This window comes from Diorhabda sublineata, chromosome 8, assembly GCF_026230105.1.
Source record: "Diorhabda sublineata isolate icDioSubl1.1 chromosome 8, icDioSubl1.1, whole genome shotgun sequence".
NCBI lineage: Eukaryota > Metazoa > Arthropoda > Insecta > Coleoptera > Chrysomelidae > Diorhabda > Diorhabda sublineata.
The window spans coordinates 16,889,463-16,916,240 of NC_079481.1; the positions used below are offsets into that span (position 1 = coordinate 16,889,463).

The window sequence follows — 26,778 nt, forward strand, 5'->3', positions numbered from 1 at the left end:
TGTAACCATCCCTAACCTTACCCACACATGCGCGCGTGTACAGAACGTCTACCACTACAATGACAGGTCAAATCGCGCTTTTTGTATGGAGTGTCATATCTGTGATACGGTAGTAATTCATTTAAATGAAGTTAGCAGCATGAGCGGTTTTAGCGCTCATAGCAAGGACTCGACTCGGAACACGGCCTAGGTCGGACTCCACCATAGAGTCCTACTCTATGTCAACTTAAAACGCGCGAATTTTAAAATTAGTCCTAGAAACTTTTTTTGGTTTGGTTTTTGGTGACGTGAGATGAGAGTGAGACATGATGCCTTAAGGACGGTTTATTTTTGTGCTTCTTCTGGTGCCCCCACGGACGTGATGCCCTAGGCAATTGCTTAATTTGATTAAGGTTTAATCCGTCACTGAGAATTAATGTAACGTAACGTAAGGTAAAATCAGAATTACAAAAAGGTAATCAGTCTCCAGAACTGAGTAAAGAGGTTGTAGAACTCGTAAAGAAAATTTTAGCTACAGATCGCCAAGAGCTTTGGAGAAACTGTGTTGAACATCAAAGAAGAAGACGAGAATGTGGTCACCCTCTTCACAACCCTTCATAATTCAATCAAATGATGAATCTAGCTCAAACGACTCTGACTAACATAATTATTTATAAAGATACTTTGGAATTGAAATGTTTTTTTTTCATTCGCTTTATTGGCAGAGAATTTATTTTCCTTTATGGTTTTTTGCTTTGAAATTTTTTTCCAGAAAAAAGAAAACAAATAGGGTACAAAAAGGGATCAGTTCACGTCTGGTACTTTGTTTAAACCAAAAGCAGATACATTTTACTTGTCTATTTACGTTTTATAATTAAATATTCAGTTGTAGCAAGTTAACGAGGTATAATAATGATTAAGTGCATCTGTCTAAATAACGGCGTATAATGCTGTCCAATCTATGTATAATGATTCGATTGCCTTTTAACGAATACGTTCTCGCATAAGATATACATATTTTCAAAAGTGTTTATAAAAATAATAAATTTTTAAAATGAGGTATCTACGCCTATGGTAGATCAAAAAAATTGTCGGCAAGGGTTTTTATAATCTGCAAATGATATTGGAAGAACTATATGTACAGACGAACATGCTGGGGAAGCTACTACACAAATCCTAACAAAGACCGACGTGTGACTATTAATTATTAATATATTATTAATTTCACTTTTTATGACATTAATAATGGTTAGAGGTAGCAATACCAATGACAGCAATTAACAGTTTGTCATAGCAGAATAAATAGTCCCTAGTTACGAGTGTAATTACGCATGAGAAATTTTTTACTCCCGATGTAATGGAAGACGTGTGTGTACTTTCTACACGGAGTAAATGTTGAACTTTCGTCCCTGCTACTAAGGACGAAAGAACGTACTTTCGACCGAGGTATGAAGAAAAATTCATTACAATTTAAAAGTCTGAATAGAAAACTTCGCAACTCCAGATCCCCATTTTGTATAAAGCTAACCTCAATCCGTGTTAATTTAGTTATACTGTTTTTCTTCAATTATTTTTTCGAAATTTGATATCTGTCCGCTATTTCTATCCTTTATCAAACAAACAGTTCAAGTCTTCAATATTTCATCGTTAAATTTTTGTGTCACTCTTAAATTTGTTGCTATGAAGTTACGAGGTTAATGATTTAAGTCGACGATATGTTAAGGTTGGGTTATTTCTACTTGATCTGGTCGGGGTAAAAGAGGCTGGAGCCTGATTTTCTTATGCGCCTCTATCAACCTTCCCGTTCTATCACAACTTTAGATAAAATATGGAATTGGAATATTATCGTTTACAACTAGAAGCACGAACTAGAAACACGAACATTTTTGTTGCATGTTTATCATACTTGCTGCTAATCCAAACTTTCACTTATTGTTTTGGTTCTGACAGAACTGAATATATTTGTTCCAGATAACACCTATCCATTATAGCATCGTCGTTCAAAATGATAATAAGGATCGCAGTAATTATTATTTGTGACCAAGTGAATTCACCAAATCTCATCGTCAATAGGCAAATTTTTTACGTATGATTCCAATGTCAAGCCTCTTGGAATTATCGCTTCAATTATTCCAAATATATGTCGCATATTTCGAAGTATTGAAGTCCAGTGAAGGTTTAAAAGGTGTATAAATAAGAAAATGCTCGGAATTAAATAAAGACAACAATTTTGTTGTTGATGTGACATTTCAAGTTATGTGTTCTTTTTTTTTTATCCAAAATGCGAGTATTTTTGCAGCGAGATGAAACTGTAAATGTGTTTGTGATGCAGCTGCTAGACATTGGAAATAATAAAGTCGAAGTTGACACCTCGACCGGATTTCTATTACATCACAAACTCAAGAGAGAAGCGTATTCAGCCAGATATAGCGCAACAGTTCAATAACCATAATTGGCTGGGTGAAAGAACAATATTGGCGGCGAAAAATCAAGATGTCGAGGATCTCAATGCGATCATTCAGAATTTTCTTCTTTCTATCCCATGGGGTTTATAATTCACTGGAATTGCCTGGATTGCCACCTAACAATTTTCAGTCAAAAGTAGGATCAGTCTTCATCATGCTGCGTAACAATAATCAACCTCGACTATGAAATGGAACAAGACTGGCTGTGAAAAAGTTGATGAATTACGTAATTGAGGCAACAATCATAAAAGGAAAATACAAAGGAGAGGATGTCTTGATTCCGCGTATACCGATGATTCCAGCCATTAGATTTTAAACGTCTGGTCTCTGCCATGACCATAAATAAACCGCAAGGCCAGTCGTTAGAAGCTTTTGGAATCAACTTGGAGTTTCCTTGTTTCGGGCATGGACAATTATACGTCCCGTGTTCGCGCGTCGTTAAACCGACATTTTTGTTTATTTAAGCACCACAAAACACAAGATATAGTTTATTAGAAAGTTTTAAATTGATTAACAGACTGTATCATAAATGTGTGTGTCTCTGCCAATATCAAATTAAAACCTTACAAATAGCCAGTATTTCAGGAAAACTCTATATTGTAAGTAAGCAACATGTATAATTAATTAAAAATAATAATAAAAGTTCATCCATACCGAGCTTTTTTATTTGTTCCAATAAAAAAAGGATTCCTTTTGTTTGTTTTAAGTTTATTTTATACAAAATTAGGTCTTTTATCTATAGATTGAGGCAGTACGAAGACTGCCGGGTCAGCTAGTGCCTTATATTTTGTGCATATTGGATAATCAGTTTAATTCAGAATTTTTTCTTAATTTGCAGGGACCTCCGATTCAACAAGATAGAACAAATCCCTTCTGGAACGTTCAATAATCACAGAAAAATCTTAACTTTGCTTTTAAACTACAATCTACTGACTTCTTTACAAAGTGGTATATTTGATGGCTTGGATAATTTGCAACATCTGTATTTGTATTACAATAAAATTCGTTTCATACACCCTAATGTATTCCAAGGCCTAAAAAAACTGGAAAGGCTGTAAGTATTGAATCTTGAATCTATTTAAAATTTTCATTTTATTTTAATTATTTTGTAGATATTTACACCACAACCAACTAGGTGAAATTTATCCAGGAACATTTTCAAATCTTCTGTCGTTAAAAATATTGTAAGTTTAGAAATATGATGAAATTATTTATACAGTGCCATTCAAAAGTACCTTCCACCTTCTTACCTTTAGAACGATTAAGAATAAATATGGTCTGGTAAGGTTATGATAAACAATAAAATTTTAAACAAACCCTATGGTAAATGACATTATGAAATAGATTCATTCAATAGTTTTGAATGAAGAGTGGTTGCTTGACATAGCGACCTTGTAACGTCACATTTGACAAATATGTCATCAATCATCACTAATAGGGACTTTTACAACTCTTATTATTCATATTGAGCATACTGTTTACGCTATCACTACACCAAAACTCATAATTAATTTGCCTGATATGCGTTTCGATAAACCTAAGAGACTGTGTTGAAGTTAATACTTAATAAACAGTATACAAATTTATCTACAGGTAGTTTATGAATAATCGTTCAGAATATAAGCAGAAGGAGAGACTGGTGAATAGCACTTTGAAACAAGGTCTATCCTATTAGCTTTAACCTAATGAATAAACAAAATTGACGCCACAAACTCTAGTTGAAATATTAATGTAAGGATTCTTGAGAAAAATATTCATCAGCTATTTGATTCTATTTCTTATAATTTGTTTTCTTTGACTAACAGTCCGGGGAAGTAAGATCAAAAAATCTATCAATGAAAAAAATAAAAAAAGTAGGGGTCACAAATATTTTTACTTTAGTGCACCGACCCCTCATCTCCTTCCTAGATTTCTGACTAAATCCCGTGAAAGCTCGAAACGCAGCTTGCAAGCACATTTGAAAACACTAAAATTCTATGGTATTTTTGCTTATAACTTTTTCTGACGTATTCGCACAAAAAATCGTAGAGATCAAATTCATAGGAAATTATATGTCCTACACGATGATGGAAGTCGATTTGTAAATTGAACATTTTTTTGACTTAAAATTTTCCCAACAATGAAAATTTTTTCGAATGGTCGTTTTTTAACTGGCAACCATACTGAAAATAGCCGTATCGAGATCAAAACATAGGGAAACATACACTGTCTGCTATAGAACATTTCTGTTTTTCAGATTGGGAAAATTTAAAATGGAGGCCGCAGAAATCGGATATATATGCTTATTTTCAATCACGCGTCCTTTTGGACACATTAACGATAGCGAAACGCGTTTTATTGCAATCGATAGGGTAAAAGTTATAGTTTTAGGTATAAAATAAAAAAATAAATGTTTTTATATAACTTTTCCTAAACTTCTGTTGCTTTGTTTATCCTCATTTTCGCATTGTAAAAAACATTATACTATAACCTAAAAGGTCACATTTTGGGCTCCGACTAAGCTCATCATGTTAATGTGTGTTGTCAGAGTTCGTTGCAAGATTTTGTTGTGTTTAAGATGTGAAAAGATTTTGTACGCTTTCAAATTCCCAAATGGGGCGCCACTCAATTTTTTAAACTGAACTGAGAAAGGTATGGATATAGGTTGAGGTATCTTTAGGAATAAAGCTACTCGTTAAAAATAAAGTACAATGATCTATAATTGAAATTATAAAAAAAGCCCTGGTTAAAAAAAATTACTCGCAAAACTCATGAGTTTGTTGGTTTACAGAAAATAATGAAGTAAATTTCAAGACAAAAAAAAACTAATATGAGTGGATCTGACCTTTAACAACACATAAGGCTCCTTACTTGTCTGGAGAAACGCGGTTGGTTACAATTGATAAGAAACAAGTTATAGTTTTAGGCAAAGGCGGATACATGGGGGGTCATGACCCTCCCCCCCTTAGCTGGTTCCAGAACTTAGGTGGATCACTAAATTGAGCATAATGATTTTATTTATATATTTTGATAACATATAGATTTCATGTAACTACATACCTTCATTACATAATTTATTTAATATAATATAATAACTTTGTATTATAGCAAACGTTTGGGAATGAACGCATCAAAAATTTGAATTTTACCGCGCCACACTTGCTGGCGCTTGTCGACTACGTAACGTCTAGCTAGACCTAACCTCAATTGGAATCGGAACAACTAAACTTCAACATATCATAACATAGTTCTAGGTCCATGGCTTGGAGCTGGCACTGCCAAAGACGGAGATTGTCCTTCTAACGAGAAAGAGGATTCCCACATTAGTGACCATCCACGTCAACCAGGAGGAAATACAAACAAAAAGTACCGCCAAGTACCTCGGAGTTACCCTGGACACGAAGCTGTGTTACTGGGAACATATAAGAAGAGCCACCGACAAGGCAGCCGAAAGGACTAACTCGCTCGGTAGGTTGATGAGTAACTTGGGAGGACCCTCGTATGAAAGGCGAAAGTTGCTGATGGCCACGACCCACTCCATCCTCCTGTACGGAGCAGAGATATGGGCAGATGCACTCCTGGTGAAGAAGTACAGAAAGCGGATGGCCAGCGTCCAACGCAGGGGTGCCCTAAGGATATGTTCCTCATATTGCACGGTGTCAGAGGCAGCAGTGCTCGCAGTAGCTGGAGTAATCCCAATCGACCTTCTCGCTATCGAACGTAAGCGAGTGTACGAGAGGAGCGGCGAGGTGGGAAGAACACAGGCCGCCAAGGAGGAGAGAATCCGCACCATGGCAGCATGGCAGAAACGCTGGGACAATGAGCGAAATGGGAGGTGGACCCACAGGCTGATAGGGCAGGTCGCTCCCTGGATCGAACGAGCCCATGGTAATGTCGATTTCTACCTGACACAGTTCCTCACAGGGCACGGCTACTTCAGACGATACCTGTACCGAATGGGGAAGCTGGAGACGCCGAACTGCAAGTACTGCGGAGTTCCAGATGATGCAGAGCACACCTTCTTTGCTTGTGGGCGATTTGAGGAGGAAAGAGTGGCAGTAGTCAGGACACTGGGTCCAGTCACACCAGAAAACGTGATCCGGCTCATGCTCATGGGCACACAACAGTGGGGTGTCGTTGCTGCGTACACCACATCAGTGCTGCAGCAAAAGAAGTCGGACGGCTGCCTGGAAAACGACTAACAACTGAATATCCGAACTCCTAATCTCTGTCTCAACAGAGGAAGGGAGAGGTAGGAAACAAGAAAAACGAGATGAAGAAAAGACAGCCCGTCACCGGCGAAGATTATGTGTTAAACGGTTCCACGGTGACAATAGGGCGGTTCAGGGGGGCACTTGTCCTAGTGTGTGCACTGGCTACGCCCCCGAAAGAAAAAAAAACATAGTTCTAGGTTAAAAAACTAAAATTTCTTCCTACCTATTATGTGTTTATAAGTGTACCTTTATAAGTATTCTTAAAAATTGTTGCTGCAAATTTATTAATTACAAGAAAAGGTAAGTAATCAGTTTCTTATTATTCCAGTGCGTGTGTTTTAACTTAAATGCTATTGCTATGCTAAGGGTTTTCATGCCAAAAAGCGAATATAGTAATGAAGACATTGTAACTGTGGAACAACTAGCTACCATCTATACATTATTACTAGGGAACTAGGTAACTAGGCTGTGGATGGCGAAGTAGCAGGCGTGGCAGTGGAGTAAGGACATACCGCAGTCGATTTCTGACCTTATTTTAAATTGTGACATCGATATGTATCCTAATATAAGAAAATAAATAAATGACACAATAATGCGTTTCGGGAGAAGACATACAAGAAAAATTGATTCATTCAGCACGGTTGTGGAATATAAATAGGCTACCTCATTCCAAGCGTAGTGCTTCTCTGGATGTCTTCAAGAGAAGATGGCAATATGTACGTGTATATGTACCTACAATTTATTATGTGTTAAGTTTTTTATATGTATAATGAAGAATAAATATTTTTAAGTACAGTACTTACGTACATCAATAAAATACCAACTTTTTACTTGTATATATTATTATCAAAACTAAATTATAAGCTCTTGACTTGACCACGACTATGGGACCCCCTCTTGGCGCCAAAATTGGATCCGCTCCTGGTTTTAGGTATAAAATAAAAAATATAGATTTTTTACATAACTTTTTTTAAACATAAACAAAAATTTTTTGTTATGTTTTTCCGCATTTTTGCTTTGAAAAATAAAGTTAAACATTTTACTCAAACTTGAAATGAGTTTTGCCTTAAAAAACGAGTATTTCAAAAAAAAATTTTAAATACGATAATTAGAAGCTCAAAGTTCGCTTCATACAACGGTAAACTTTTTGGCACCTTTGCCTTTGACCATTTGTAATAAGTAAATATAGACTTTTTCGAAAGCTAACTGGTTTAATAAAACTATTACATCTACATCCTCAGCAACGATACATACTTGAGGATAGCTTGTAGAATAGTTTATCGCCGAACGAACTAACTGCGGCGTCTACATCGCACTCAGATTCGGTCGAGCGCGGTAAGATTACAGATTTTTTTTTGAATGCAGCCAGTCACACAACGCTCTTTAAAATCTGTATTTAATTAGTACACAGGTGTAACAATCCAATTTCAATAATCACATTTTAAAAATTTTCAATAGTACGGTTACAGTTTGAAGCGAACTTTGATCTTCCATATCTCGGCTTCTAATTATCGTATTTGAAAAATTTTTTTTTTGAAATACGCGTCTTTTAACACCAAACTCATTTCAAGTTAAGGCTCCAATTTTATATTTGCGGAAGTCGTGATATTTCCGACTGAGAATTTGACAATTGGAGAGATAGTTACCTTGTTCTTTTGGTCAGCGACCGTGTTAGCATGAAGATTAATTTCTTCATAGATTTTTGAAAAGCGGGATTTTGCCGGCTTAAAGGAGCCTTTCGACGATTTAAAAAATTCTTAATTGACTTCTAATAAGAAGTAGATATAGGTTCCCTTCGTTAGAAAAGAAGGTAAGATCCTTTTTTTCGTAAAAGCAGAAATAGTTCTAATTACTACCTTATGAATTAGGCTAGGCTCCAAATTATAGACTACCTTTTTTATTGCATTCAGGAAATGTTAAAATTTAAGTTATAAATTATTTTGTTTAGTCTATAAATTGGCAAAAATTTTTCACAGATTGCATTTTGTATATTAAATTGTACATATTTTAATTAGGGACCTATTTTTGGACCTTTATCGGGGATCGCCAACCTTTAGTGGGGCTTAAAACTTAGACGGCTTTAATTTGGATTCAACGTCAAACTTCGACTACCTAGTCAGAGACAATTAACTGAATGAACTTCTTTAATTCCTAACCGCATTCCACGGATATGGTCCTATTTATATTCTCCAGACAAGTAGGGAGCATTATGTGTTGTTAAAGGTCAGATCCACTCATATTAGTTTTTTTTTGTCTTGAAATTTACTTCATTATTTTCTATAACACGACAAACTCATGAGTTTAGCGAGTAATTTTTTTTAACCTGGGCTTTTTTTTATAATTTCAATTATAGATCATTGTACTTTGTTTTTAACGAGTAGATTTATTCCTAAAGATACCTCAACCAAAAATCTTTGTACATCTTAAATACAACAAAATCTTGCAACGAACTCTGACAACACACATTAACATGATGAGCTTAGTCGGAGCCCAAAATGTGACCTTTTAGGTTATAGTATAATGTTTTTTACAATGCGAAAATGAGGACAAACAAAGCAACAGAAGTTTAAGAAAAGTTATATAAAAAAAATTTTTTTTTATTTTATACCTAAAACTATAACTTTTACCCTATCGATTGCAATAAACCGCGTTTCGCTATCGTTAATGTGTCCAAAAGGACGCGTGTTTAGAAAGAAGCATATATATCCGATTTCTGCAGCCTCCATTTTGAATTTTCCCAATCTGAAAAACAGAAATGTTCTATAGCAGACAGTGTATGTTTCCCTATGTTTTGATCTCGATACGGCTATTTTCAGTTTGTCAGTTATAAAACGACCTTTCGAAAAAATTTTCTTTTTTCGGAAAATTTCGATTCGAAAACATTTTCATTTAACAAATCGACTTCGTTTGGGTCATAAAATTTCCTATGAACTTGTGCCAATACATCAGAAAAAGTTATAAGCAAAAATACCATCGAATTTAGTGCTTTCAAATGTGCTTGCAAGCTGCGTTTCGAGCTTTCATTGGATTTGGTCAGAAATCTAGGAAAGCGATGAGGGGTCAGTGCACTTTTGTAAAAAAATTGTCACTCCTACTTTTTTTAATTTTATCTTTATATACTTACTTCCCCGGATTAGTAACTACAATATATGGACACTATATCAACACTTATTATTAAAAATTATTGAATGAAGATGTTTCAGTTATATACTTGGTCATAGGCCTAATTTGAAAAAGTTGCAAGTGTATAGTATAAGTAAGAATAATGTAATGCTTTATATAAAAAGTAGTAAATTTTTCTGTAATTGATTGGGTTTAGATGTCATAAATTATAATTAGATGGTACGGTAATCATGAAAGAACATTATTAATGATACGTATGTAATATGAAAGCAAATTATCAAAACTACAGTTTGGAAAATTGTGAAATTTTTATAGAAGTGAATTCAAATAAAACTGGTCCTAAGATTGGACGATCAAAAACCGTGGGTAATAATGAAAATTCCTCATTATTATGAACAATGAATTTCATATGAAGTCATAATGCATAAGGTGCATCTATCGTATGTATTATTGCTCTTATTTTACAAGTGTTTTCGGATCAAGCCTAGTTTATATTTAATACTACAGGTAAATGCCACAATTTTAAACATGGTGTAATACTAATCTTAGACACTGGTATGAATTCCGGAAGACAAACACAATGTAGGGGGGATTGTTGTATGTACCTTGAAACATTTTTTTGAAATCTTCACACAGGAAAAATTTAAATAATTATCGCAAGAACTTGAATGGGTCATTTCAATTTGTGTCTGTTCATGTATCAAATTCGCAAACTAAATTTTTAAAAAAGTTATGTATTAAGAGTGGGTAACACAAACATGGTATTGCTCACCTTCTTGTACCTTGAAACGGACAGTAAAAAAAATAACAAATTAACAGATTTGAAAGACGAGCTTATTAACAACTTAAGAATAAATTGTATAAACTCATAAACAACACATTTTTTTATATAAAAATTTTGCATTTAAATAATAAAAACCTCTTTTTAAAAAAAAATTCACACTCATAGGTCTTCCACTTTTTGTCATCAATATATGCGCATAAATTATGAGCCCAACGACCACACTTAATGTACCGGCTCCATTTTTCACCACCTTTATCAGCATGCATTGAATGACCGCAAAAGTAGCACTCTTCCTCTGCACTATCTTCGTCATTTGTTGACACATAGGGGACGCTATTTTCACTTTCGGAAAAATCTCCACGACCTGATATTTTTTTTGCAACTTTTGGTGGAATTTCTTTGAACGGGGAAACTTTTGAAGCTGAATTTTTCCAAATTTAGGTCTTTTGTAACCGATTTTATTTTTTACTCTTGTTTCTTCTGATTTCATCCTCCTCTGGGGTATCGGTTGCTATCATTGTTTTTCCAGTCTTTGTCCCTTTCTTTCTGTTTTTCCTGGCTAGTGCTTTTGGAAAAGGCTGTACTTCTGGTGAAATAAATCCTTTTCGAGGACTTCCGGATTTAGATTTAAAGGTTCTTGGTACATATGTTGTTTCTTTTTTATGAGGCTGAAAGAGTGAGAATGTTTATCAGTATTAAGAAGGTTGGACTGTGGTATGTTATTTCCCAAATCTCAATCCGTTACGTAAGAATCCATAAAATATTGATCTGAAAATATTTCGCTGTCCAATGGATATATTCCGGAAGTTCTAAAACCACTTAAAATATTGCTGGGCGTGAAAGCTCGAGGAAAAGCAGTTCCCAGAACCTCTGCTACTGACCTACTGAGTAAATGTCAAACATACACCTTTGATGTAAAATGTTTTATATATATATATATATATATATATATATATATATATATATATATATATATATATATATATATATATATATATATATATATTTAAATCAAGTATTTGGAGCCTGTTTGATGTGTGAGGTGGAAAAGTTATCATGATTATTCCAGCATCCAAAGCTTTTTCGACTGCTTCAATGGATTAATGTCAATCGTGATTATTCAAGAATAATATAAGGCGTTCATCGTTTGAACACTTGACAAACTTAATAAAATGGTCAAGGAATTTCAAGAACAGCTGTTCATTTGACTAGCTATAGTGGGAGCTGCAACTCCGATTGTTCCAGGAAAAGCGCCAAATAGCATTCTGTTCTTAAAAAAAACTCTGGGGAATATCAGCATGGGTGGAATATAGTTTCCAGTAGCCTTAACTGCTGCTATAATAATCACAAGGCCCCCCTTGCGGCTGATGTTGCACTTCCTAGATGTTTAATTCCTTTTGATGCAACTATTTTTGACTGCACTTGATAGTGCTCACACCCGTCTCATCTAAATTGCAAATCCGGTTCGGAGGAATTGTTCCAAATCGGTTGTGTACATTTTTTATGTTGTCAAAAAAAATTTGTACACTAACTCTATTAAAACTTGTCAATCTGCTCAGATTTGTTTCCTCGGGCTTTCGAATTGATAGAGTGTTTTGATGCCTTCTAAGGAAGCTGCTCTCAACAATTTGTTTTGAATCCCATGTAACTGGATATTTTGTTTTATTGGCCACATCAAATTTATAAGCTAATTCTCTTACACCTTCCTTAGTTAAGCCATATTTCATTAAAGCAATTTTTTAAATATATTCTGCTAAGCAATTTTCCTTTTCTTCGGTAAACACTTGCTTAACAGCAAAATTTACCGCATATTCATAATTTCCTCTTTGATCTTTAAATTTTTTTGAGTCTTTAAAGAGTGGGCTAGCTTTAAACACTTTGGAAGCATACCTAAAGCTCATTTTTTTGCTGGATCTTCATTACATACAGCCTCTAAGGCCTCTTTTAACGCACCTGGATTTACTGGATCTCGCTTATTACAAGTCTTGTTTCATGGCATGACGATCTCTTCAAAAAAAAAAACAAAGAACCCAAACTCGAGTACCATAGAAAGTATTCCTAGGTGTATTTTATAGCTTAAAGGTTATGTCTAAAACAAATACACTGCATCAATAGTCGCAAGATGTAACTAAAAGCATCACTCATCTACAATCATTTGCCATTAGAAAAAAATCTCACTACAATATTTTAAAAATATTTACTTTAATGACTTGAAACAATTTTTTCGTATTACTGCTACAAAGTGCAACTGGTTCACTGCAGTCTAGAATTCAGCTGTGAAGAGTAAATAGATTTACCAATTAAGATCATTTATGGATTGATAGATAAAGAAACGGGTTTTGAATTTAAATCGTTTCAAGGTACAACAGTCTCCCCTACTCTGCCTATTTAAAGAGAAATTTTATTTAAAATTAAATACTTGTGATGAATAACATGATTTCGATAAGGTTTAATGCCATGCTTAAAAAAATACCCTCGCGAACAATGGGAACTTTTTAAAAGGAACAATTCTGTCATACATGATTGTTGCATAACTTTAAGAACGCAAATAAAGGAATACATTTTTTCATTTCTGCAATAGTCTTATTGGTCACAGAATCATGTTATTTAACCTCCATTCCGTGAAATGAGCACATATACCTCCATGATATAATTATGAATTTCCAATGAACAAAATTCTTTAATTCACTTTTTTACCAGGCACCTGTATAATAACAATTTAAAACATCTTCCTGAAGACGCATTCAAAAATTTACCAAAGCTAGAGAGACTTCGTCTTGATCATAATGCATTGGTTTGTAACTGTGATATGTTATGGCTGTCTCAGTTATTTATAAGTAACTCTTTGAATGGATCAGCTCATTGCAAGTATCCTATAGAAATGAAAGGGATGTCCTTGAAAGAAACCGACGCAGAGCATTTCCACTGTGGTGAGTGAAATAATGAATATTTGTAGCCGTTTTTAGATGTCTTGTAGAACTGAGAATTCCCTATATGATTAAAATGTTTCCTTTTCTCTTTTCTTGCTTATTTCTGCTTTCTTGAGATATAGTCAAAACTTGATGTTTAAAACATCAGATATTTTGGCCAATATTTGATTGAAATAGATGTTTGTGTATATATATGCTTTATAGTGTTTCCCATTCTATAATTTACTTCTTTCACATTCATACTGGACTAACGCTTACTTTCCATATGTTGAAATTCACGTCGCTTCGCATTTATTTAATCATTTTTACTGTTAAATATTCAATATATCCTGCAATATCCGATTTTAATTTTGTTTTTATCTGTTTATCTCCAAGATGAAATGATAAAATGAAAATGAATGTGAGTGTCAAGTAACTGTTTTCCAATATTTTCAGTATGTAATAAGATATCGATGTCTAGGTGAAGTTAAACATATGTATATAAATGATATTAAATACACAAGTTTGAAAATAACTATTATTAAACAAAATTTCGATCGCTTAGATGTACTTCTAGAAATTGACGAAAATCCGCATAAAACAACTCGAGAACTTGCCGCCGACAATAATGTAAGTAAATCATCTATTTTGAGAGTTTTGCATAAAGAAAAATACCAACCTTACAAAGTACAGTTGGTTCAGGAGTTGAATGTAGGTGATCTTGATAGAAGGCAATAATTCTGTGAATTGATGATGGACAGAATGAACGCAGATTTGCGGATCAAGATAGTTTTTTTCTGATGAGGCGACGTTTCATTTAAACGGAACGGTTAAAAAACAGAACTGTAGATATTGCAACAGAGAAAATCCTCAATGGAAGTATAAGGCTCACACTCAATATCCTAAAAAAGTGAACGTTTGGGCTGGTATCATTAACCATAAAATTATTGGCCTTCATTTTTTTAAGTGCATAGTTAATGGTGAGATTTAACTAGATTTTTTGATTAACTTCTTACTACATAACAAAGACTTTTTCCTGATGTTAATCATCCAAATTAGATAGGTCGATCTATTCGCCACCAATAAGACAGAGCTCCACCGCAATTTGCACGTACAGCTAGAAATTATTTAGGCAAGGTTTTTCCCAATAGGTGGATTGGAAGATGGAATGGCTGGCGAGATCCTCCGATTTGTCTTCTCTAGTTTACTTCTTATGGGGTTATTTAAAATCTAAAGTATATTTCAATAGACCAGACAATATTGCTGTTAGGATAACGGAAGAAATTAACAAAATTACCCCTGAGGTCATTCAAAATGTTGTATGAAAATTCCAAAATCGCCTCGGTTATTGTCAAGAAGTACATGGTGGTCATTTTGAACATTTAATTTAATTATACATTCTAAATATTATACGGCATTATTATCTTACGTGTACTTCTACGTGAAGTTAAGTGATAGAGACATTATTCAAACTTCATTTCTTAAAAATTTATCTTCCCAGTTATGATTGATCAAATTTAAAAAACTTTATATTACTCAACAGAGGACTAAAATTCCTTTCCAACAAGTTACCACACGACCTCCTTTCTTATTTGAAATTTTCGGAGGGGTGCTTATAATTCAGAGGGGGTGCTAGAGGGGAGTAATATTTTCATAGTATGAATTGTCAATTGGAAAATAAAAATCGACATGTTCCAGGTTTTTTTCACTTAGTACATACTAACGCTAGAATTGTATCTATTGTATAATGTGACAAATATTCAATATTATTATAAAAGGATTTCAGAAGCTACAGAGGAATAATCAGCATTATATGCTTTTTCCAATTAAAGTATAAAAATTGCAATAAAGTCATCGTTTATTTCCTTGAATATTTTATATTTGACATTATATTATTGACCTTTTTAGTAGTAGAATTTCGATTTTATTCAAATTACTAATTTGACAGAAGCTGTTCTAGGACTTCACGTGAGACGAGATGAAATGAGACTTATCTTGCTGTCGTTAATTTCGAAAAACAAACAGTCTCACTTCAGTTTCGGCCTCGAATTGTAACAATTTTTCGGTTCATATATAAAGTTGATATTTTAAATAACATAATAAGCCAGTAAGGAGGTATCCCTTAAAGTTAATGAAGCTCTAGCCATTTTTCATAAGCTTTCCAACAATCTAAAATATTTAAGCTTCTATTTATTCTATCTAAGTGTAAGTATTCTTCAAATTTAATCTCAAACGTTTCGTAATATTCTTTTATTATCCTTAAAAAGTATTAATATCAATACATATATCAAAAGTATTGTTGTCTGATTGCTTGTTGTGCCAGCTCAGTTCATGCCTTGCATCCTGTTTAAACCGGATGCCTTTGCAGCTAGGAAATTTTATCACTGAGTTTGCTCATTTAACATTTCCTTAGGTTATTTTGGTTAGGTTAGGTTATTTTGGGAAAAAGTTTGATGAACGTCGTCCAATTGACCAATATTTAAATACTTTAACTGTTATGCTTATCAAACAATATTGCTTAAAACGAATTCGTCACATATGAGGTGGATGACGCGACTGTTTGATGCTAATCATTAGCTCGTTCGCATTGAAAATTAAAAGAATGCTTGGATATCTTCAAAAGGAATGGTCTCAGTAAAAATCTCAGGTCGATTCGTCTTCTATTGTTACAGAAAAGTTAGCCAAACTGCGTTAAGATTTATTGGCACTTAATTTGGCTAACTCTGATTACTTTCTATGCAGAGACATAGTGGAAAGTGATTTCAGACAAATGAAAGTGTGATTGAAGAGGTATTTTTATGAACTTTTGAAAATTGGACTTTTTGTGTAGTGTTGAAATATTATGCTATCAAACTGTCAACTCACCCTAGTAACTGATTCTACTAAAATTAAATGCAGTTGAATTGTTACCAACTGCATTTCTCATTACAGGAACTATTTAATTTGTCAACCTTTCTTTGATCGTTTCAAATTGCCTTCACCTAAGAATGTTCTCGAATTTACCTGGTTCGGGTAACTCCCACTTTATAAAAATGAGACGTGTTCTTTATAATATTACAGACAAATCCTATACCAACAACATTTTATGATGCTGGTTTCTATGAAACTATGCATAACATCCAGGGATTTTTCATCAGCCTTTGCTTACTCCTCCAATTTCACAATTCTCGATAATAATTTGATTGCATTTTAGATACGTATTATAAGCCAACCAAGTGGTGGTATCAATTTTGCTAGATCCAAATGAATTCATTTCCTATGTAAAAGTGGGAGCGAAGGATCCAACAACTACTGGTCCTTAAGGCTGTTTTGCAATTTAGTTTATTATAGATCGCTGTAGGTTTCGTAATATATTTACTACTACTACCACTGCTGCTCCTTCTACTTCAATCACTGCTGCTGCTACTATTACTACAATATAATTGTGATGAAAATGAGGTAAAAAAGATAATATTTATCAGCACTGATTGGCACTCAAGAGGAATGAGAGAGCGAAGCAGAATATTAACCATCCGTGAAAATTCCTGGAGATCCTAGTTTTTATGGAAAGTATGGTTTCAATTGGAAGAATCAAAATTTCAGGACCAGGAAATAAAATATATAGCTGAGTTGAATACTGGATTTATTTTTCATAATTAACAAATGAATATAAAAATAGACATTCGAGATTAAAGGCTTTATTAAACTTCTTATATTTAGCTGGATGTCTCAAGTAGCCGTGGGACTGTAATGGAAGTGGATTTTTTCTAGAGATTCGCATGAAATCAGTACCAAATAGGGCAACAACTTTTTTTGAAGCTCCAACAATAAACATATCGATCCAGTATTAAGCTTGTTTTTTTTAAGTATAAAGGCATCACAAGAGCGTGAACCCTATTACATTCGAGTAGTTCGAGTGGTACCTGCCGTGTGGATATATTAATATTGAACTTCTCAAGATTGTAGTATTAGGGAAAGACGTGCCTTGGTAGCTAATTCCACAAGCTTGCACTTTTCCAAAAAAGGAATCCTAATAAATTGACGTTTTGCCTGTCGAGTGGGTCTTGCAAAAATTGCTGTAGGTGGGATTCTGTTGAACAGCTCGGAAGAGCATTTGCCGTGGTAGAATAGGTAAAACAGAGTCAGCTCGGCGACTTTTCTTCTATGCTCTAGCTGTCCAAGTTCCTGGTCAACTCTGGATCGTCTATAAGTCGAACTACTCTCTTCTCTATTGAGTTGAGCATTCTCGGGAAATGCTTGGGAGCCGAACTACAAATGAGCGAGCAACACTCCAAAAATGGACGAATCTGGGCCTCGTAGACTGCTGCGGTGTATATAGATTTTTGGTGATGGTTCCAAATAGGACCAAATCCTGAGCCGCAGTTCTAGCCTTCTTTGAAAAAATAACTGGGTCTTTGTTAGGGTTAGCAGGTTTGAACGACGATACCAGTATATTATTGTCGGCGAAACTATAGATTGGTTTTACAGATTTGTCGAATAGATTGTTGATATATAGGAGAAAGAGAGTAGGTAACAAAGTACCTCCCTGGGGTACACCAGCGCTGACCTCAATCTTTTCTGAGATATGTCCATCTAAACCGATCTTGATGGATCGATCATTAAGAAAACTGCTAAATCAGTTGATATGTGAAGAAGATGAACGATCTCAATTTATTTAGAAGGTTGACATGCCAAATCCTATCGAAAACCTTCTATATGTCTAGTGCGATTGCTCCGGTTTCTCCATATTTCTCTAAAGCTTCAGTCCATACGTTGGTGACGTATCAGTATGAGTTGAACTCAAGCAAGTTTCTAATCTGTAGGGAAGAGACCTGTTTTATATGATAGAGAAAATAGTTTGCATAACGGACTTGTTAGTTTAGCTGCGTATTTCTTCAATACTATTGGCGGTTTTTCCCCAGTGTCAAAATGTGGTGTCAAAATTTTATTTCTGACATCGATGTACCCACTGCAGTCAGGCTGGGTAGTTGTGTTCCCTGTGAATTAAGAGTAGAATTTTTAGCAAACAAGCGACCCAACATGTCGTTACAAGAAAACAAAGTTATCGGCACTAGGATTTCATTGTTATGCTAGTAGTGAGAGTTTAGTCTGATATGTCAATGAGAGAAGAATACCATCAGATGATTTATTAAAATTTCAAAATAGTTTCCTTATAAGTATCATCTTTCATATTTATTACTTTTGTGTTCAAAACTTGTGAGTAGCAACAGCTACTCTCTTTACAAACAGCTTACATTTCTTTTCTCCAAATGTTTTCTCTCTCTGACACAGAGGCAAAAAACCGGCCGGCAAATCGGTGTGTAATGACAAATATGCAAAAGTACAAATTATTATATATTTGCAAAAGGTGAAATATCGGAAAGCAGAAATAAATGAAAATGGGATAAGAAAAAAAGACTGGTGGATGTTACATAATCATATTTTGTAACATTTCAAACGATATTCTGTGACATATATGATTTCCAGGCGGTCTCCTTGAATCGAATAGAGAATAGAAAATAATGAAAGATGAAGTCCGTCTATACAAATTAAGAAGCTTGTAAAGCTATTTATTGACAAACAAATAATATGTTTATATTTTTCAAAATATCCCGAGGAAATTATTAGATTGGTTTGAAAATCTGCCCATAAATTTTTGTAGAGACATTTTTCATGTTAAGTATATTTTAAAATTAAAGTTATAGAGTGTGAATAATCGAATTATCACTTTTCATAATATTATCCATAGTATGGGGTAGTAACATGAGAATTCGAATAAATGTATGAGCTACACATTAAATAATATTTGTATTTTATGAATATTTCTTACTAAAACAAACGAGTTAAAGTTTATTATACTATTTCTTTCTCCAGATACCAATCTCATTAAGGAAGGTCCACAAGATGTAACAATCCCTTGGGGAGAAAACGCAGTTCTATCATGCAAAGTGTATGACAGCTCAGCATCAATCTATTGGATGAGAGATGATCAAGAGCTCATACCAGACTACCATAAATATGTTATATTAAATAATGGCACTCTTTTAATTCAAAATGCAGATGAAAATGACGTCGGATATTACGAGTGTCTTGCTAAAAATACTGAAAAAGAAGAAAAATCAGCTCCCGCGAAAATGATTGTCAAAAAACCAAAGAAATATGCTAGTGATACTAATGGTAATTTCAATTTTTAACATATTCAATATTTAATATAATCAAAAATATAATTATAATGAATTTCAAAAATAACCGTACAAAAGCAGACAAACAAAATACTCACAATTTTTTCCATTAATCTACGAGTTAAGTCAAGTGTTTCTGCGTGACAAGATGGTCGTCAATCGATAATCGCAAATGTGATGGCTACTTAGTTGCAGTTGGTAAAATTGCAACAAACGGTTGAAATGAGAGGCTGAGACGGGAATATTTATAAATAATTTTAACGATCTGCTTGTAACTCCTATAATACTGATTGACCAATATTTTCTCTGTGGTTGTTGGATGCAGAATATATAATACATAACACATATCTATAACGTCGATTACCGATTACCATTGGGTCATCAACAAGAAAAGTTTGATCATAATTCATGACAAATTTGACGAAAGTGTGATCAATAATATGATTTCCAGATCCTTATTTTCGTTTCCGTTTCGAATGTACAAGGGTGCATCCACATGACTCCTCCGTACTTTGATTTAAAATGTTTCAAGGATTTGTCTAGTCCTGTGTAGAGCTTACCATAACATAGCTCGAATTCAAGATTTTTGTATTAGTAGCATTTACGAGGATGGTCCCAAAGTATCTGGCCTGACCTAGAGATGGCGGTAGTTGTTTGAAAAATACCACTGTAGTTTGAAGACACCACAATGTTTAGTATTTGTTTGGAAGCTATCAAAAGTGAACATTTTCAGTGAATTTGTAAACGTGGAAAAATTTCTCGGTAGTTTGATATTTTCGAACAATGAAGAGGTGATGTCGGAAGTGATCGAACATCACTGGAGATAACGATGAAAAAGGAAAAAAATTTTCCAAAATCCTCGTAAATAAGCTTAATTAATTTTCATATGATTTGAGTTTGGAGCAGATTTGACGAAAACGAACAATTTTGTAATTTCCAAATATTTTCCTATTGAATTGCACAAATTTTGTAACTAACTACTATCTAAGAATGTAATTCAAGGAAAGATTTTTTTCTAACAGCACCTTTTCTTTGCCGCCATAAAGTATTATTGGATTACTTGAAAATACAGTATAATTATACATTCTCTTCTTCTTCTTATTTTAAGACTATGTCTAGTGTTTTCAAAGAGGCAGCCGAAGTTGTGACTCCGAGGACCAGCTTTCATACCAGCGCTTTGGTGGTCTTCCAGGCGGTCTACTTGTATTGGGTCTCTCTTCCTTTGCGATTTTCGCTAGTCGATCGTCGTCCATTCTATTGACATGATCTCTCCATGCTCTTCTTCTTCTCTATGGAATAAAATTCAAAAATTAAAAAGGCATTTTTTCGACTCACGCGGTGTTGGAACTTAAGCTACGTTATCCTTAAGTGTGTAGAATCTGTCTTTAGCTGATTGGTGAGCATTGATTTTAATGGCTCTTCTTCGCTGTTGAGAACATCTTGTATTTTCAAATTTTTCTCTATTTCTTTTGAAACTATATTCTGGCGGAATATAAGTCTGTTCTCAAATTCGTGTCGCTGTCGGATACCATCATGTATTGTATTCCATGATGTGGAGAGCATTTGGGACATAAATCCTTTCATTGGACAGACCTGTCCATATTTGAGAAATGCTTTGGTTTTGTGAGATTTATGTCGTATTTAAGTATCAAATGTATTTATTAGGCCAATAGTGAGTCTTCAGGTTTGCGTTAATCTTTCATTTATGCCTCTGTCTTCTAAAAGTTGATTGCATTTAACAAAATCATTATCGTGTTCTTGAATGTTTCTCATTCTATGCTGCAGAGACGTTGATGAAGATCTCTCCCTTTAAGTATAAAGCGTATTTCCTTTTGGGATCGAGATATTCCTTGAAAAATTTTAATGTCTCCTTCTAGGATTTTTTTCTTGAAGTAAGTCTTATAACTTGATGATCCTTCATGTTATAGTTGTTTGTTGGAGATTTCCTCTTCCATTCTTCCAATAATTCTTCAATTATATGTAGTTTGTAGATAATTTGTCGTTTCAAATTCTGTTTTGGGTCAATGTGGGAACATGGGTGATTGTACAAGGAAGCTAAATCTTGTGTTTGTCTCTTCTTGAAGGTGTTTATTGAGTATAAGTGCGTTGATCTCAATAGCCGCCATATTTTGAGATTTGGTCTTTTAGTGATAGAATTTTGAATTTTTTCCCAAAAGGTACGGACGAAAACATTTGGTAGCCCATATTATTGCTAGCATTTCCTCTTCTATACTCTACTATTTCATTTTTGCATCATTCAGAATTCTGGATACATATACGATTGGCTTCCTAAAGTCTGGATATAGTAATTGTTTATATGTTTTAATGCATTCTAAAAATTATGGTGTGTGTTCTAATTTCACGTCCTTGCTTAATTATGCTTTATCAAGGAAAATCGTAATTTCTCTTTAATTGGTTTGACGTTGTGTGGATTACGCTTAGTTCCTTCTGGAATGACTATAAGACTTACGAGTATAAAGCCGACTTCCTTTTTTACAAATTTGCATTTATCCAGTTAGATTCTGAATCCTGTTTCTCTTAGTCCCTAGATGATTTTTAAAATTTTTTTTTTAGGAATGCAGAAAACACAATTATGTCGTTCATGTATACCAGACAAATTTCTCCTGCCATCCTTTAAGTACATCATCCATTACTCTCTGGAATATAGCAGGAGGGATTTTGGTATTCTGAGATATTCATGAAACTGTTTTGGACATTGAATGTAATTTCTATCTGGTAAAACCCAGTAGGTCGAGAGACATACCGACATCTTTCTAGTTTTTCCCTAATATCTGTTATGTTTGGAATCACAATCATTGTTTTTTCGTATGGTAGTCTATCACCATTTATTGAAGACTAATGCGACTGACTAGGTCCTTGATTCCTTGCTCCAGCATTAATATTATTTCTCTCTGAACCTCTTTATGACCTAGTATAGATCGGAATTTCATCTGTTGTTCTTATGTTTGATACGATTGGTAAAAGTTAAGGGTTACTCTGGATGATGGAAAACATCTGAAAACCTTTTACACAGTTATTTTAATTGTATTTCTTCTTATTTCTCAATATGATCGGCTCTCAGGAGACGTTCAATATCTTTCTTCAGGCATTCTTGAGAAAACATTTCGGTCCTAAGGAGGTAGTAGTTAACTAAATATATTTCTGAACTTTTAACTGAATTTGTATCGTTTCGAGTGTGAAACGAATTTTCGGTTATCAGTTCAGAATCGAGGAAATTGAGTTTGACTTGTAAAGGATTGATATTATCAAGACCTATTAAACTATCGAAGTTTTGTGGAATTTTAAAAGTTAGAATTCAAAATTTCCGCTCTTTTGGAATGTCAGGACAATAATCTCAAGAACGATTGTGGAAGATGGAGGTTACAATAAATGGAAATGATGATCATGGAAATACTTAGACTTAGAGGCAATATTGGGATTAAGAATTTGGTAGCGCTAGTGTCTATAAGGATTTGAGAGGAGGGTTTGAGAAAGTTATGTTAGGTAGCTCACTGTCATCTTTTAGGAGTCTAACATTTTCCATTTTTTCGTCGCATTTATTTAGATTTCTTCATATGGCTCGCAGAACTTATGTTCTAGATAGTAATCGATCTGAATAGTTTCATCCTCAACTAAGTTCATGCCATAATCAAAGAGTTCGTTAGCATAGTCGATATTGATAATTCTTTGGATGTACATTTTGGTAAGTTTTGTTATTGTTGAGGTCTCCAAAATTTCACTGCTTGGTCTCGGTTCTGTGTTGTAGCGCTAGTGCAAATATTCTCTATACGCTTGGTATATTCCAGGTGTTTTATTCCATCTATTTTGTTGTTTAGACCTATTGAACCGATATTTGAGAATGACATGATGTGACAATAGATACATTATTGTTTTTTGATTTAGCGGTAAATTTCACTAGTGATGAAATAATTGATATAATCGGGATAATAGGAGAATGTAATAAACTTCTGTGACAGAAGAAAATGAAATTAATGTTTTACTGGCAGTTACTGAAAACCCTTACACAAGTGTAATGAGTATTTCCAGCGAACAAGAATTGAGCTACTACGGTGTGCAAAGAATCTCCGACAAAAACAAAATGCACACATTTACTTGCAACAGGAATTAACTGAAGTTGATTTTGAAAAAATACTATCATTTTGTAGATGGGGTTTACGAAAAATTAATCAACAGAGAGACTGTATTCTATTTGGAGATGAAGCCACGTTTAATAAAGGTAGTTGTGTTAGTAGGAAACTATTTCACTCTTATTAATCAAGTATCCATATCACATAATGACACACAGTCAAATTAGATGATCGTTGAATATTTGGGTTCTTGATTATTATTCAGGGAATATTGACGGTCCAGGGAATGTTTTCCGATCTTGAGAACTGATTCCATTGACCTGTACTGGTACTCTATGCCTGAATTATTGATATGAGGTTGCTGCTCTGGTTGAAATGGTGTAGTTTATCTCCGCGGTCTGATGATTGTTTGTTGCAATGTGAACACTTTTATTAATGTTTCTCAAATGTAATTTGTAGTAGACAAACGTTAGCTAATGACAAAAATCACAGACACTCTCTTACTTTACTTCTGACTACGCCAATTAAGAGTTACTACAAGAGAAGTCACTTTTTAAAAAGAGACATTTATAGAATAAAATATTGATTATAAATCGATCTCATAAACAAAAAAATACAACTAAGCTGAACTAAAAATATGAAATGGTGTACAACAGTTCAATGAAATAATTAAGTTTTTTAAATTATATGAATCAGCAAGTTTATTTACAGTGGTAGCTCGAAGTTCAATACCATGTATGAACCATGGATCAACGAACTATAAATCGTATATTAAATAAAATCCTAGGTTGTTTTGTTTCATCTTTATGTTTACTCATCATTTTATTTGGTTCTTATAACTCATAAGCTTTATAGGAAACTATTTTTTTCGTAGACCAACCAAAATTCACTGAAGTACCAACCAAAATTTTCGCTTCTATTGGAGACTTTGAAGCAACTCTGGGATGTAAAGCAGAGGGAGACCCGACTCCAATAATAAATTGGTCTAAAGATGGAATTAGACTCCAGCCCACTAGTAAATACATTTTTCACCCAGACGGATCACTTACAGTAAAAAATATTGAACCAACGGATCACGGTTCTTACCAATGTGAAGCTTTTAATGTCAATGGTAGAGTAACAGCTGATGGAATTGTAATGATTAAAGGCAAGTTGAATGTGCTTTTACACGTTTGCAAATAAATAAGTTTTCAAATGCTGTACTATTGATATATTTTTGTCAGCAGACATAGATAATGGCATAATGGGATAATGACATAGATAACGTTTATAATGATCAAGCAAAACTTCAGAAAAAACAGTTTTTATATTATTACCTGTTTCTATGTTGAAAAATTGTGATTTGTAATAATTTCCTTACATAGAACAACAAACAGATATAATTTTGATATTAGGAATACATGAGAAATGGTTTACGTGCATCAAAAATAATTTACAGTGGGATCCTGAACGGAGTGACTCAAAGGCAGGAATGATTGGTGGTGGTTAACGAAAAAAACAAAGAACAAGAACTTACCACCTGAGAAAAGGAACATGGTGTACTCTTAGCCGTTATCGAGAATCCTCAAGTTATTACTGGTGAAATAGCAAGACAAAAATTTGCTATAAATATTTTCCACAAAAATAAAATGTAATAACACTATATTCAATTAAATCATTAATTGAATTGAATCTTCGCAGATTAGCTAGTTCTCTATTAATTATTAATGGCTGTTTGGAAGATTGGGGACAAGGTATAGGGCCTTAAAGTAGGTCCCTGTTAGCTTAAAAATACCAAATTTGGTACACTGTATGAGACTGATTAGGGTATTGAGTAATGGTAATTAGAAGGCGATCGAACCGTTCTGTCTATTATATACTTAAACTTTAACAGAAGTTTTTTATATGTCAGATGATTTTAAAAAATCTATTTTCATACAATAGATAATTTAATTCTAAAACCTTTTTTACTTTTGTAATTTTCCCTAAAACGTCATTTTCAAGGAAAAGTCGAATAGCCAAAGACATGTAAACTATTTAAGAAGTTGTGAAAAATGACGAGAATTTGCTGTTGTTATAAAATCAAGTCAAAATTGAGAATATGCAATTCAGTACTACTTAATAAATTTTTTTAAATGAATGGAAGAGAAACATGTTATATTGTTGAAAGATATAAAGAAGATAAACAGGAGAGATATATATAGACCAAGAGCCAGTGAACAATTTTAGCCGATCATTTCAAAAGTCATGAATCTTTTCACAGTCAAACCTTAATACCTACAGATGCTGAAAAGCCACTTCTGGCAGCCCTATGTGGTCGTGGTGAACTACCCTAAATTTTTAAAGAGAGTCAGAAATAAGTCTTATTTCTGTTAAAGTATAAGTCATAAAATTTTAGGAAATTACTTTCGACGGTATTGTTACTTCATAAAATTTTTGTCATTTACATCCCTTCTAATTGATTATAAATATTTATAAAAAAAATCCAATTTTGTCATAATATCTAATGCCAGAAAGAAATTCCATAACCAACAGTCTGCCAGAGTGAAAAACGTGTCCGTGCGAGTGCAAGCAATGCATATGGGAACTTGTTAGAGTGAGAGCGCTTATTAGTCATCTGTAGACTTCATTGGACGTACATTTAGAATGATATACAATGAAATAGATTTTTCTTTATCTTGTTGAGATTTCACTTTTGAAAGATATTTCTGTACCTTTGACGCAGATCTTCTTCAGGTCATTTACAAGGCTACTGTGAGAAAATATTAAAACGGGTAATATTCTAGGTATTATTTTGGGAGTTATTTGAACAGAATGGCATATCAAGATCATCTATATACCAAGCTATTAGACGTAATTTACTCCATCCATAATCATGCACAATAATTGTAAGATTTGTTATCTCAAGAGTTCAGTGAGTGAATTCCTGTCGATTTATTTTATGTCTGCATATTCACTTTTTAAAAGAAAATTTATTTTACTGATGAGGCTTTCTTAACACTTAGTAGTATTACAAATATGAATAAATATAATTACTTTTAATATAACAACCCTGACATAATCTAATGAGTTTAAGATAATTATTTGTGTCGGCCCT

General features: G+C 33.7%; 1 protein-coding gene across 2 annotated transcripts in view; it reads left to right on the plus strand.

The window, feature by feature from the left end:
* LOC130447948 (peroxidasin) overlaps positions 1–26,778 on the plus strand; it is an 82,232-nt gene that overhangs the window by 21,087 nt on the left and 34,367 nt on the right. Inside the window, exons 2-6 of one of the 2 annotated variants that reach the window (XM_056785020.1) lie at positions 3,283–3,498; positions 3,557–3,628; positions 13,245–13,474; positions 19,307–19,609; positions 24,577–24,849. In XM_056785020.1, coding sequence (XP_056640998.1) covers positions 3,283–3,498; positions 3,557–3,628; positions 13,245–13,474; positions 19,307–19,609; positions 24,577–24,849 — 1,094 coding nt within the window. The remainder of the gene's footprint in view (positions 1–3,282; positions 3,499–3,556; positions 3,629–13,244; positions 13,475–19,306; positions 19,610–24,576; positions 24,850–26,778) is intronic. The other variant, XM_056785021.1, reaches the window with a different exon arrangement.